The sequence below is a fragment of the Nansenia antarctica genome (genome assembly GCF_963989245.1).
Source record: "Nansenia antarctica genome assembly, chromosome: 3".
In the NCBI taxonomy this organism is placed as follows: domain Eukaryota; kingdom Metazoa; phylum Chordata; class Actinopteri; order Argentiniformes; family Microstomatidae; genus Nansenia; species Nansenia antarctica.
In genome coordinates this window covers 11,696,807-11,712,511 of record NC_137688.1, presented here as the reverse complement: position 1 = coordinate 11,712,511, position 15,705 = coordinate 11,696,807, and the positions used below count along the sequence as shown (strand labels likewise).

Sequence of the window (15,705 nt, the reverse complement as noted above, 5' to 3'; positions counted from 1 at the left end):
GTTTTGTTGTGAGTTTTTGCTATGAGTTTGCAAATTCAAGCAATTCAATTCTCAAGATATAACTCGAAATCTTGCTTCCATTTTCCCTGCTGTATATCTGCATGTGAAATTCTTGGCCGTGAACTTCGCAGGAGCAGGAACCAGACTCAAGTTCGTTAAAGTTGGTGTGAGTTCCATGCCGTTCACTTTGCCCTCTTGATTTGTGGCAATAACCGTGGTAGTAAAAATGCTTCGAAACAGGCCATGGTGCAATATAAAAGCACAGCAGGCAAACCTGCTTTAAAAAAGGGCGCTTTGGGATTGGTCGGAATGTGCGATGATTGACAGGCTCTGGGTTTGTTTTAAAAGGGACACGCAGGCGTTCACTGCACGACTCCGTTTTCAAATATCACTGAGAAAATGCTTTGAAATGTGCCGCCTATACTTTGCAAATATTGGTGGATCTTTGACTTCTGGCGGCATATTACAAGCGCATTGGTCCATTTCTAAATATAAGGAATGCAAACGTTGGACACGCCTTGATACGTGTGGAAAAAAGTCTAATAAACGAAATCAACATATCGATATGGAATGGTTAAGAAAAATAACACAATAACTTGTTTTTTTAATTTTAGCCTACTGGAAAGATGGGTTACAAGAATCACAAAGTGAGTTAAGATTCTAATTTACAAATATGTCCTGACCATGGAAGGGTAAAGCAACTATAGCAAGGCCTAAACCAAGAACATAAACACCATTTTGCCAACCGGTCCACAGGCAACAAGTAGACCGCAGCAATTAGTAACAACAAAAACTTGATCTGACTGAAGTTTTGCCCCAAGACAATTTTAGCTAAGAATCCAGACTATCCTGATTACAAATATGATTAAATAATGTGCAACGCATTTCACTGATATTGTTGAATGATTGGTACAAATGCTATAGCCTATAGCTCCATAGGTCTGTGACGCAAACATTTGATTTGCATTAAGATATTAACGATTTGTATTGTATTTGTATCCATTGAACATGTATCTTAAGATATGTGTACGTAGGCCATGATTATAATAGTTTTCCAAAAATGTGTTTTTTCTTCGGTTAGGCTATTCCCATGCGCAGTAGCCTACTCAATTTTGCTGACAATTCTATGCAGAATGTATTTTCTTTCACGTCATGACAGAGACAAGTGATTTAACGTGTAGGCCCTACGTTTAGCAAAGGCAACCTTTCTAGTCAACCTGGCTATAGTCCATCTAGTCACATCAACCCATGGCTGCTGTCACATTATTGCTCATACTGTCAAGTCTTATCCATGTAACGTTTTAAAGACACATATGTTACATTGAGTGGTCGTTGTTATACCAGAAAATGTCACTTCCAAAAATGAGCAGTCACGAAATGTAGCCTATTCTATGGATATTAGGGCTCAGCGAAAAGGGGAACTGTGGCGATGCCTCGTCTGCACCCTGGCAAACGTAGGACAAAATAGTAACATATCCTGCCAACGGATTAAAGTTGCATTTAGCGGGTTTTAGTTGTAAAGTAACCTACAGATCATATGTTTTTGTTTAGTATTATATTTTTTATCTGAGCGTCTTCGTCATTACTAATGGGTGCGTAAGGCCATTTCGTTTCAACATAGTGGTTCTGGCGTCCATCAAAATATTCTAGAATGAGACAAAGCGACCAAGAGGCCCACTTGACATAGTGCCGCAAAGCACAGACAACCATTGGTCTAACTATGTAATTATAGACCTAATGGACAGGCTTGTCAACCTTTCACCTTCGGTGCATTTCCCGAAAAAAGGTTGAGAGGTGAAAACCATCATTACATATTTAAATGTAGCTAAAACTGAAACTTTTCTGTCACTAACTCAGGCGATATTCTTGCCATCATCTAACTGACCAGTATTCACCTCACCTTCCGTTTAGGCCCACTGGCCCTATCTGTCAGATGATTAGTTAGAGTAGCCTAGTTCATTAAACTAACTATGATCTCATTTGATAACATGTAACATATTTTTACAATATCCAACAGTACTTACTTCATGGAAATGTTTACATGAATATGGTGACTTTGCAGGATGGCCTATCATTTAATATTATATGTTCATTTGATATTTCAGGATAATAATAATAATAATAAAAACATTCACAAGGAATAAAAGCAATGCAGTTTAATCAATCAAATTCATTATAGTATAACACAGTAACACATCATGATCGGAGCTCTGTAGGGGGGGAAAGAACAATCAAAAAGATGTCATTTCCTATCATAAGAGTGAGATAACTCCAGAGAATAGTGCCCACCTGCATACTCATTAATTTCACCTGGCTGACCTTTAGTTTAAAGGTTGAACTGATGACAGTACATAACATAAACACAATAGTACCTCAGATTCACTGTATTATTAAAGCCCAACTTTTATTGGTTGAATAACTTTACTAGAGGCTACAGAGTTTGTGTACATGTTATGGGACAGCTAACGTGTTGATAGAATTTGGATCATTGTTCGTGCATATTCAGCAACCCAGCACTGTGTATTGTGCATTTGTAATACTCTTGGAAACCAATGAGAGGTACAGTTAACACTTAAGTTGTGACAAATATGCTATACACATAATACACATGCGGATATCACATTATAGGTGAGAAACCACATGCAGGCTAACAATCACATACAAAATGTCACACTTCCAACATTAAAAATATACAGAAAATAATATCTACATCCACATACCGTATGAGGCCAACATCACAGCAGAGTCCAAATGAATGAAACTACGACTGAAAAATAGTGTCACCAGTTCATATCAAAATATGGGTATGAAAACAATATCATGACAGTACTGAACATCAGTGAAATGACTTAGTAATGAAAGTGTATTTATTTTGTGTTAACTAAGCTCTGTGTTGCTTTCTTAATACTGTGTGTGTGATTATCAAAACACTGGTCAAAATGGCACCCGTCGCCATGTTAGAAAAGACCCTCAGCAGGCTACAGTGTACAGTGGACCATGACCCTCCATGTTGATCATAACCTGTCATAATCTCGTCCTATAAGATCTCCAATAGGTAGACCTGGCCCCTAACATTTGTCAGCGACAGGGCCAATGTCACCGCATAGATGCTGTATAGATTCAAATGTACAGGAACTGGTGGCAGCTTTCTGTACTGTATGTCATACATGATGTACTCATCTAAAACCAGCAGAGAAGCAACAGAAATACTATCCATTCATTGCATCCTTTTTCCCCCCTCAGTTTTTTCTTGTAAACATCAGACTGTACATGTTGTGTGTGTGTGTGTGTGTGTGTGTGTGTGTGTGTGTGTGTGTGTGTGTGTGTGTGCCTGCGTGTGTGTGCGTGTGTGGGTGTGTGAATAATATGATAAATGGATGAGTCTACAAGGCACTGCACAGTCTTGCCATGACTTTTAGATTAAATAACACGTTTGAGGTGAGGCCATTTGCAGACAGATGTTCCGGTAAATCAAAGCAAGTGGTCAATTAGCCATATTGATAAACCATATCACAGACGTTAGGAAGAAGCCAACAGGCAGTCAATGGTGCATATCTTCAACTTTATAATCGTTATTATGTAAGTTATTTCAACTGACTACAAAAACTGAAGCGTTTACTATCATTGAAATGTGCTTATAGCCTCCCGTATCATCTGAATAGGATATTAGGAGTCCACAGGTGAACCCTGCAAGATAATGTCTGTGCTGCCTTGGATCTCTGAGTTTACATCTCAGGAAAAATGCTTACATTAAAATGGAAGACAACAACATACACTGCCACGTTACACACATCACAGGTTTGGCTAATGGATAGATTGAGATTACACATCATTTCTTTAACTTTGCTGTAAGGGACTTGGTAGCGTACGGGATACAAACATTGGTCAAACCACAAAATCACTGAGGTTAGTCATCTACCTTGCTGGGGTACAGACAAATTAAACGTTGGAATTTGAGTACATCCACATGTGTGCATACTTACATAATAGTCCTACATTCCCATTAAATATATGCCTTATTGTCCAACCCCAGGATGGATTAGTTCAACTTTGACAAGCATCAGATATGATCCTGCCTTGTTTTTGTTTTCCTTCCCTCTCTCTTTGCTCATTCAGAGGTGTGTATAAGTCTACAGGTAGCCCAGAAGCTATGCATTTATAAAGGGTATATGACATACAGTTGCGTATGAAATATTTTCAAAACTCAAATCAAAACGTAGGCTATCATTATCTTTAGACACATGCTGCGTAACATTAGTAATACAAATGAGAGCACGCACAAATAGAAGTAAAGCAATTCCTTCCCCATAACAATTAATCTACATGACAAATTAATAGTGTTCTGTTCTTTGCCATTGTTTAATGTATTATATATTTTTTATTTAATTCATAGGACTATTTCATGATACAATAACTACCTCAATAAGTTCAATTACTACCTCAATTACTGATAATCACGCAATAAATCATGACGCAAGACTTAATGACATTTATAAATGTAAACGTGTTTCAGTTAGATTAGGATTCAGTTTGGCTGGATTCAATGTAATGCTAGAAGATTATTGTTTGGTAACTATTGGGTTAATGTTGAGCAAGAAAGTTTCCTCAATAAACTTGTGCCGGAGCAGTGCACGCGCGGCCTCAGCCCAGGCGCAGATACGTCTTTAAGGCCCAGCCTGGCTAGCATGGGCAGTTGGGCTGATATAAATGAATCTAAAAGTAGCATAGTTTAAAATATTTCTAATGTGAGCCATCACATCCAATTCCTTTGGTTAGTGTCCACGTTAATTTATATCGAGACTCTCAATGCATTAAAGAGAAGGCTTACATTATGTCATGCTTATAGGTTTGTATCCTAAACACATCATGAATTGCATTTGTATCCAGGCTGATTTGATAACACAGTCTACACTCTCTTCTAGGAGGATATGCTTGCACAGCAAGACAACACGTTACCTATTAAGGCGGTAAATGTGTACCCAATTATATGGGAGAGAGTGGGAGAGAGTGAACAGTAAATAATACGTTTAGACATTAGAAAAGCAAGCTTAGATATTAATAATAGTTTCTGCAAAGCTCTTGCGCATGCCCAGGACATGCTCGCGACCATACCGAAAATATTTCCTGATAAGATAAAAAAAAACAATCACGTTGGTAGTAAATGGGTAAATTAGTCATATCTGGCTAGAATATATATTAATTGTGTATTCAAATTAGGTTATTCCACCTTCAGCAGTGGAGAGGTCGGAACATCAAGATGTAGCCATTGAGGTCTTATTATTCTGTGTACATAACCTACGACAAAAGCAAAATATGAAAACATATCCATGAATGGATATGTTTACGATACCGATGCTACAACAATGCCAATGGAAACGAGAAAGTCTTTTGTGCAATGTGGCAGTAATTTAAAACACTATAAAGTGATACAAGGTCTGAAAATACGTTGTTTCATAGGCTAGGCTACATATCAAAATGCAATGAAAAAACGTTATTATTATTATGGCACACTGGCCATGAGATAATGTTGAAAAAATAGGTCTATTGAAGACCAAAGACATATCATTGAAATGTTTCATATACCTTGAATACACCTTGAAAACAATAGTATTTCGTATGCTGACATGCATCACTTAATCACTCAACAATCCTCGAATCATAGCCGCATTCATAGTCTATTAGTCTATGTTGAGTTTTTAAAATACGTTCATAAGTAGTTATGGGATGGATTGGCGTTGTTGCATGTTCACCTTAGTAACAACAAAAAAGAAAGGTATGGTCGTGCCAAAGTATTGTGGTCTAAAGCATTGTCCAAGGTGGAAATATATAAATAAACAAACGTTTTGTCTTGAGTGCTGTTGAAAGTTTTCGATAATACTGGGGAACATAGAGAATATGTTGTTTTATGACATGGCATTATATATATTGGCCTCAACAGTTGCTTAGATTATTTGGTAAAGACACTGAAGTCATTTTCTGAGGCCAAGAGTCGGTGCCTCACTATTGCCATGCTGTCTAAAACCCAAGACCACTAATGCCATAGGAAAGTTACTTAACTAATTTAATTATGCGTTTCGTTGTACAGACAACAGTGCACGTGCTTGTCATCGTTAATCATTTTATAGTAACACCCTCACTGTGAACATACCATATATATAATAACCTTACCGAGTCCTCTCGTTTCAACAAGCCAATAAAGTACCGAGGAGGAAAAGTTAAGAAAACTTAACGGCCTGTCACTTGTGAAAGTTCACAAAGGTCGCCATAAATCTCAAACTCGAAGACTGCGAGGCATATTCACAGTTAACTCATGTTCTCTCCCTGTGTGTGTGTGTGTGTGTGTGTGTGTGTGTGTGTGTGTGTGTGTGTGTGTGTGTGTGTGTGTGTGTGTGTGTGTGTGTGTGTGTGTGTGTGTGAGAGAGTGGTGTGGTGTGTGTGTGTGTGTGTGTGTGTGTGTGTGTGTGTGTGTGTGTGTGTTTGCGCGCGTGTGTGTGGAGAGAGGAGAGAGAGGGAGGGGCGTGTGAGAGAGAGAGGGGGGGGGAGAGAAAAGTAAGGAGTAAGGGGGGAGAGAACGCACGACAGGGAGAAAAATGAGAGGGAGAGGGAATCTAATTTTCCAAAAAAAAGAAGAGTTTTGGAACATAGCTGAGTTATATTTGTTGTGAACGAAGCATAAATGTTTAACTCATTGCACGTAAGAAATACATGTTTCTTAAACCATTTACCACATTAACCAATGAACTTCTGCATAAATATATTATAAACAAGAATCCCGCGCAAGGCAAAAAAAATGTACATGTCCTTTCCTTCAAATCAAGACACGCATTGAACAATTGAAATATTACATAAATATCAAAACTCACCTTACAATTTAAAACACTTTTTCTCGAAGAAAATGTGGTGGGAATGATTGCGGGGTGATGAGGGCGAAAGCAGAATGAAGGACTGATTTGAAGATTTTTCTTTTTTCTTTTTTCAGATCTCTAAAATAAAGAATGGGAGCTCCTTCCTGGGACAGATTGGGGGGAAAGGGATGTGAAAGGCTTGAAGTTATAAAGCGCCGCTTGAAGCACTCAACGCGTCTCTGAACTTGATCAGATTTTATGTGTCCTGCAGCGAGTCAGCGGCAACCCTGTGAAACTCTCTCAATGGCACGATTTTTGGCTAAGCGAAAAATCTCAGGATATTACAATTACTGCCATCTTTCTTTCTGTCTTTTATTCCTGCGTCTTACACCCTATAGAGCTTTGCAAAAAAATGTACCCCCTCCCTTCTCAAGCGGCTTCAAGAAAGCCACATTTCGGAACTCTGCCAAGTACATTCATGTTCTCAGTTAATAAGAGCCAGAATTCTCTGATAAAAAGAAATTGATATATATATATATATATATTTAGATAGATATTTAGATAGATAGATAGATAGATAGATAGATAGATAGATAGATAGATAGATAGATAGATAGATAGATAGATAGATAGATAGATAGATAGATAGATAGATAGATAGATAGATAGATAGATAGATAGATAGATAGGTAGATATATAGATAGATCGATAGAGAGAGATAGACAGACAGACAGACAGACAGACAGACAGACAGATATTGTGCATGTGCATTTGTGGATGGAATTACAAATAAATTATTAAAAAGTATATAGGGACGAACAGAAACGTTTTTGAACTTCGACCCACTCCACCAAAAAGCACCTAAAGTTACCTTTATGCCTGTTTTATGAACAGCAAAGATTGGATTGCCTCCTAAATAGAAAATACTAACTGAATTAGTGGACAACTTGAATAAAATGAAAAGTCAGGTCTATGTGCTTTATCCTCTAAGCTTCATGTCTATGTGATTTATCCTCTAAGCTTCATGTATATGTGATTCATCCTTATCTGAAAGTTTGGAAAATGCAACTAAAGTTATGAAAGTAGCCTGCCTGTTGTATCAGACTACTTATATTATAGCCTATACTTAACTGTGCTGATAGGCTACACAGATCTGCAACAAACGTTTGCAATGACTATTGCCCATGCATAGCAGGCATATAATAATTGTGTTTATTTAACTTTGACAACAGTGAGCATTCAACACAATAAACAAGACAAGAAGTATTCAAGTGAGAAAGTGCTCCGTTACCTTACCTGCACAAATAATGCCTGCACTAACCAATCAAATTAAACCATTGAGACGAACTGCCATTTTCAATACCAAACAGTGCCAATCAACAGACATCTAGCCAATTAACTCCCTTCTTTGCAGTCACGTGCCAAAGGCGTAGCTGAGTTCCCATTGGGCGTCGTAGCGCTGCCTCCCGAGTTCATTTATGTGCAGGGAGTGAGTGATTGACTTTATCAGTCCAAGGACATCATTCGTCTGGAAAGGGGGGGAAGTTTGATCCTCTTTCTCACGGATCACAGTTACGGGAGTTTTTCTCCCAGCTCTCTAAGCAAAGGATTGTTTTTTCGTTTGTTTTTTTTCTACTTAAAAAAAAAAATCCTATTGTAGCCTACGTGTGAGCACACCGAAACCGTGTTCCCGTTATTCGCAGCTATAGCAAGCTCCACTAACCTGGGGTTTTGAGTTACATTTTCTTTTCTTTCGTTTTCTAAGTTTGATCGAGCCCCAATGACTATGCTGCTTGACAGCGGTCCGCAGTTCCCATCGTTAGGAGTAGGGGGCTTCGGAACACCGCGGCACCACCATGAGCACAGAGACCCATCGGGTTTGGGACTGAATCCTTTCGCTGATTCCTCCCATTCCGCAGCTTTCAAACTCAGCCCGGTGGCTCACGATATCGCATCCAGCCAGACTTCAGCTTTTACCCCGCAAGCGACTGGATATGCAGCTGCCCTGGGACACCATCACAGCGGACAGGTGGGTTCGTACGGCGGGGGGCCGTTCAACTCGACCCGGGACTTTCTCTTCCGAAATCGTGGCGCTGGCATCGGAGAGTCCGGCGCGTCGAGCGCTCAGCACGGGATCTTCGCTGCTTCTGCGGGGGGCTTGCACGGACCTCCTGGGATCTCTGATAACCCCGGGCATCTGTTGTTTCCAGGGCTTCACGACCAGGGTGTGAGCCACACTTCGCCCAGCGGACATGTAGTCAACAGTCAAATGCATCTGGGTTTACGCGGGGACATTTTTGGAAGACCCGACCCGTATCGTCCGGTCGCCAGCCCTCGGACGGACCACTATGGCGCTGCTGCTCAGCTCCACAACTATAACCATTCAATCAATATGAATATGGGGATGAATGTGCCGACGCATCACGGTCCGGGGGCCTTCTTCAGATACATGAGACAACCGATAAAGCAAGAGATGTCCTGTAAATGGATAGACGAGCATCAGATGCACCGGCCCAAGAAGACGTGCGAGAGGACTTTCAGCACCATGCACGAGATGGTGACGCACGTCTCCATGGAACACGTCGGCGGCCCCGAGCAGAGTAATCACATTTGCTTCTGGGAGGATTGCGCCAGAGAGGGGAAATCTTTTAAGGCCAAGTACAAACTCGTGAATCACATCCGTGTGCACACCGGAGAGAAACCGTTCCCTTGTCCTTTCCCTGGCTGTGGAAAAATATTCGCCAGATCGGAAAATTTGAAAATTCACAAAAGAACACATACAGGTAAACACTTAACTTAATGCTTGCCGAGAGACCATGCAACGACACTTATAATGTATCCATATATCGAGATAGTTTGCACGAGTTGTTCAAATTATAGCATGGACGAAAGAGTAGTAATTGTTGACAGATTGAATTTTATAGAATACTATAATAGGTGAAGGCCGCGATTTGATCTATTGGCCTATAAGCCAATGTGAAAGCTATACTTGCACAAAACAACATTTATTTGATTATGTACGAAGATGGAATGTGTTGAGCGGTCAGGGAATGTATTGGCTAAATGTGTAGGCTAAGGCCTCTTAAACGTGTAGGCTATACCTATTCAATTTTATGTGTTTGTGTCGATTACTCTGCTGCTCTTAGGGTGCTGATCGAGCTAAATGTGTATTATGGGAGAGACGGGCACATACTTTCCCTGAACGCTGAAGTGTGAGAGAATTTGCCTAACTACATTTAGGGACTCCCCTCGGTGGTTTTGTGTGACTCTGGACAATTGGCCCGTGAGATTTCGTTCCTACTACTTTACTCTAGATAATAGTAGAACTCAGTGAAGCGTTGGGGTTAACTCTATAGATAAACCCACACCTCAAGGTAAAGCAAATAACCGTGTTTATATGAAAGGGTAACCAAACAAACCAATGTATTCTGTAACTATCACGGATCCATATTTGTGCACTTTAATGGAGTAACCAAAAGGTCTATTGAACAACCAGCCTCAGCCTCATAGGCCACTCAGACCACTCACTGCGACCATAGCCTTATCATAAACTGTTTATTCCATCTTACAGGTGAGAAGCCGTTTAAGTGTGAATTCGAAGGCTGCGACAGACGCTTCGCGAACAGCAGCGACAGGAAAAAGCACATGCACGTGCATACTTCTGACAAACCATACATCTGCAAAGTGTGCGACAAGTCATACACACACCCCAGCTCTCTCAGGAAACACATGAAGGTAATTAACGTCTTCATTACATCCTTAAACACATTAACACAATACACACTTCCTTGACCTTTAGGGGTTATCACTGCATCAGCCCTTGAGCCCATGGCAGCATCACACTCATTTCAAAGTTTGAAAGTTGAAAGTAAAAGCCTAGTGCTAATAACTATTTCATAAAGGTACAGCTGGGGAAAAAGGGCTATCTGTTTTTACTTTAGCTCTATACTCAACCTATATGCACCTATAATAATACATTCTCAACCTATATGCACCAGTGTATTGCACCCCATCATTTGTTTAACATACCACTATCATTATTACAGGTACACGAGTCTCAAGGTTCTGAGTCGTCTCCAGCAGCAAGTTCTGGATATGAATCTTCCACACCACCAGTGCTGGTGTCAGCGAACACTGAAGACCCAACAAAAACACCACCGTCAGCCGTGCAAAACACGTCTGCCCACAGCGATGGACTGCCACCCAACTTTAATGAATGGTACGTTTGAAGTCAGAAGCAGGCTGTGGACCAAGAGGTTACGGAAACCTTAAAAACTATTCACACCAAGGTGTACAAAATGGGATTGGAACAACACGAGGAGATGAGAGCAAGCCAACAGCAGGCCTCGTCCTTTCTCAGGATTCGAAATTTGACTTTTATTCCGAGTTCGAAGAAAACAAATACATCATAAATAATGAAATAATACTTTCTAAGAATAAATAAAAAATGTTTTCCTTTTTTTAGTTTACAGATTTCAGATAATTATTTTATTTTTCATTTTATGTATTTTCTCAAAATGTATTTAAAAATAAAGGTAAAGGGAGAATATTTCACGGTGTTTTATATAATGGTGACACTATTGTCGCCTTTCAATTGATTGTTAAAACTTCGAACAGTCTTAAGAAACGTGCCAAAGTCTTTGTCTTGAACTTGAACAAAAAATAAATCCTAAATAAATATATACTCGTGAATGTATTTCCTTGTTTGATGGGGTCGAATCTGTTGTCAACGTCAGTTTTCAGGTGGAGAAATGTGGTATTAGGTTACGATTGTTACCGTTGAATATAACGTTGCCTTTTGTTAATAACGTTGTAAATACATATCCATGATGCCATATTTATCAATTTGTAATTTAATTATGGGTATAAGTTCTGAAGCTTAAATGATATTTATGGAAATGTTTTCTAACAAGACTGTACAGTTTTGGGTCATAACCAGCTTAACATTGAACAAAATGATCAACTCTTAAAGCTCCAATATTGCGATTGTATCTTTTTTTAACCAATACATGTGTCTTATTTGGATCTAAGATATCATATATATAAATATTATGGATTTGTCTATATGATGCAGATTTTTCAATCAACTCTTTTTTTAGTTTGTAAGACCATTGACATGTAAATCATTGACTCTGTGATGCTGAATTGTTATCAAGTGAGTTGACAAAGTATATAAATCGGTTCTGTCCATATCCTCGTTTTGGTCAAATTAACTTGTTTGTGTATTTTACTTTTCTAGAATCAGAGAGTAGACTTCACTTGTAGCATAATTTCAAAACACATTCGAACCATCCACCAGCCATTGCACTCGTTGCATTTATACATGTTATACGAGTCTCTTACTATTCATTCGTGAATTCCAAACCAAGGTGACAGTATTTTGAGTATTTCAAATTCGGGTCAAATACCCTAACATATGAGCCAGTATGGCCATCTTTTATAGTTCCAACAATGTCTTTGTGCAAGTATGTTTAAATGTGTGCATCGGCAACAATGGAACTGTCACTACACAGTATCTTCAAAATAAAAGTTTTTTTGTCTGTCAGCTTGCATTGTTTTAAATGTAATTCTTCTGTGAAACTAAGCGTGTTATTTGTTATAAGTACTGTGGTGTTGCATATAGAGCAGTTTGATTACACATATGCTTGTTTTGTGTGAATAACCTGTCGAGATGACATTTTTGTGTGAACACATTTTAGTATAAGGAGTAATAGATAGACCTATATGTGGGTTGGGGAGAACATGTTCAGTGGCACAACGAGTTACAGCATTGCATTGTAACCTATTTTCAAGAATTGAATCTTATGCATACACAAAATATATTGTGCTTATGAGAACGATTTCAGACCACCAGCACTACTTTTAAAACAAAAATGTAAAAAACAGTACCTCTCAATGACAGTGATATATCAAATAAGTTTATTTAAATAATTTAAGGAATATATGTTTTATATACTATTTTCTATACCTTAATTTAAAAGAAATAACTTTTTTCTTATTCCAACCACCCTTAAGCCCCATGTCCACGGTCAGATCATATTTCTGATGTATAAACGCAGCTAGAATGTGATGTTGTAACACTTTCTGGGAGAAATGGGTCAGCTCCAAGTTATTCCTGAAAAGCAACATGTTTTCCTGATGAACTGTGTCACTGTGTCACAGTCAAGGCAAATGATTATACAACACCGAGCCTATATTCGTTATTTGGCGAAGATAAACAAAGGTTCCTTGTACTTTTTAAAGTAGCCTAGGCTATTGTTTGTTGGTTTGTTTGTTTTACCAACTATTTATGAAGAAAATGTGAACATACATTTTGGCTGAAATTAAAAAGAAAACATGAAACGTGACAAACTGCGACTTTGATTCTTCTTGTCAGTGTTGTGTTGGTCTTTTCTCCGATCATTATAGACAATATTCAATTCAGTTCATCTCACTTCACTTGAACTTGACACCGGGGAAGGGAGGCGCCATCTTAACATGCTGTTTCTGGTGAGAGGCACGGGAAAAGTTCCCGACTGGTGCTTTCTAGGCGGAGGTGCGATAGGCCAAAACATTCGCCTGTGGGAAAGACAGTACCACTTATAGGGATCACAATGTGAGAACTACTAAGCTAACATTTAAAAAAAAAAAGTGAGCCAAAAGAGTATGGGTGAGAGGCGGGCAAATGAGGACATAACGGTAACTGGAATGTGTCGTCATCCTGAGGCTGGCAGAAGTCGCCACGAAGCACCACATCAGTTTGAGAAGGCATGTCGTGACGTTAGAATTATAAGGTTCTATCTCCATTTTTGTCAGAATTTAGTTTTTTTACATAATCTGATCCATTAGGTGTTTATTAATGCCTCTGTGGTGTTATTTTTAAAATGTAGATTTTTGGGGGTTAGTAATTAATAAAATACAAAGGTTCCATCTCACAAAACATAATGGAATGTAAAAACTTTGACGCTCAATATCTCTGAACTACCCTAGACGGAGATAGAACCTTATCATTCTAAGCTCACGCATAGACAACCAACCACAAGAACAAGCAACCTGCAAAGTCGCACAGAGATATGAAACAGAACATCTAAATGCATAGTGTGACCATTAAAACAGCCTATCAAACTAAATAGAGCATTCATTGTATATAGGCTTCCATTACAGGCTATACCCAAAACTCCTGACATAAGATTGCAATGTGTTTCAACTGCATTAAATACGCTTAGCATAAGCATAGCCTGATGCACCGAATGCTGACAAATGTATATTGTTTGCTATACACAGGACTTCATTTCGACTTGCAGTATTTTTGTACCAACCCCCATGCACAGAGCCCACCCCCACCTCAAACCCTGCATGCCCTACCCCCATCTTCAAATATAAACCGATTTAAGAATGTATTCAAATTCCGTTTTCTCTCCTCTTGCGCATGCGCAGTCTCGTATTTCAACAGGACGTGTTTTACTCCCTGCAGTTCAAGTTCTTCCTAGCGAATCCGATGACGTCAACAAATAGGCGGGGCTTCCCCTGAGCGGCTCGGAGACACATGCAACCTTCTCACCAAAGCTGAGCCACGCACCGAATCACCACGGAAGAGTATAGCTACCGAAATCATACCTTTTTTGCTGGCATATAAAACTGAAGCCCGATAGGCCTACTAATCGTGGGTTTTGGTAATCAGACAACTGGATGTAGGCCCATAACCGAAAGAAAAAAACTAAACATGAAAGGCTCCTTTCTGAGGATTCTCAATGGGATTAGAAAGCTCTGCAGGCAGTCACGTGGTAGGAGATGTGTAGCCGCTGTAGTAGTGTAGGCTGCGTTATGAATACAGTAGTGGGCTTTGTAACAGGCGTATATAGCATTCCTATTAAGTGTTCATTCATCTCGATTTCTCATATTAACTGTTACAGGAACCACAGCCAATTTCGCCACACACACAAATCTCTCCCCATTCACGACTATATCAGATTTGGATATTATATAGTTGACATATTCCTGCATGTCAAAACTGTCAAGACTGCTGTAGTGGTATGTGGTTAGAGTCTGAAGAACGTTATATTAACTGATTGGCAAACTAGAGTCAACACACATTCTACCTCCCGCCACCCTTCTCAATCCCGTGAATCCCGTTCAATTGCTGCATGGCTAAACGGGGAAGCACATGTCTAAGAGGATAAACCGATACAAGCAGGTTCCATCCAAACGCCTTTTGTCACGCAACCGAGTTTGTGATCTTAACAAAGTCAGTGGCTAAATTATCTCGCCCATGGCATGCTGTAAAGTGAGCGTGTATGTTGCAATGCGCAACATTCCTCTTAGAAGCTCCTCTCACTAAATATGTGAAACTATAGTACTCACGCCTCAACATCGCCTCCATCCAATGAACCATAGAGCTGTCCTTGTGCTGTCGGTGGTCAAGTTTCGCGAAGGCGGGCCAAATATTTTGACAATATGACAATTTTATAAAAAAACAATACATGTATGATGTATTGCTATCGGTACCTTCTATTATGGGTCAATTCCTCGTGAATTATCCTGCATGGCTGTTATATCCAGACCAGCCACTTATAGGACTGTGTTGGTTATATCAAATCTAAAATTAGGCACTCAATGGTCAAAACGAGTCATATAAATCAATACAATATGGGCGACAATAATGTGATGTTTCTTAAAAACGAATATGGGCCATATTGTTTGTAAATAATTCAATAGCAAGATCTTTTTAAAGTGACGTTTTACGCATGAACTGCATGGACATATGTAAGATTGACATGTACACCAAGTCCCGTGGAACCGGAAAACAACTGTTTATATTAGGCTACTATTGTCATAAGAAAAGTGACATGAAATTACCATTTTATCTTTTTTAATTCCATA

General features: G+C 39.3%; 1 protein-coding gene across 1 annotated transcript; it reads left to right on the top strand.

Annotated features, from left to right (window-relative positions):
• Positions 1-8,626: 8,626 nt before the first annotated feature.
• On the top strand, positions 8,627-11,075 carry zic3 (zic family member 3 heterotaxy 1 (odd-paired homolog, Drosophila); the record flags this gene model as incomplete). Its single annotated transcript, XM_080525260.1, has 3 exons — positions 8,627-9,629; positions 10,418-10,581; positions 10,893-11,075. The coding sequence occupies 3 exons, from the start codon at positions 8,627-8,629 to the stop codon at positions 11,073-11,075; spliced, it is 1,350 nt and encodes a 449-aa protein (XP_080381386.1).
• Positions 11,076-15,705: the final 4,630 nt, after the last annotated feature.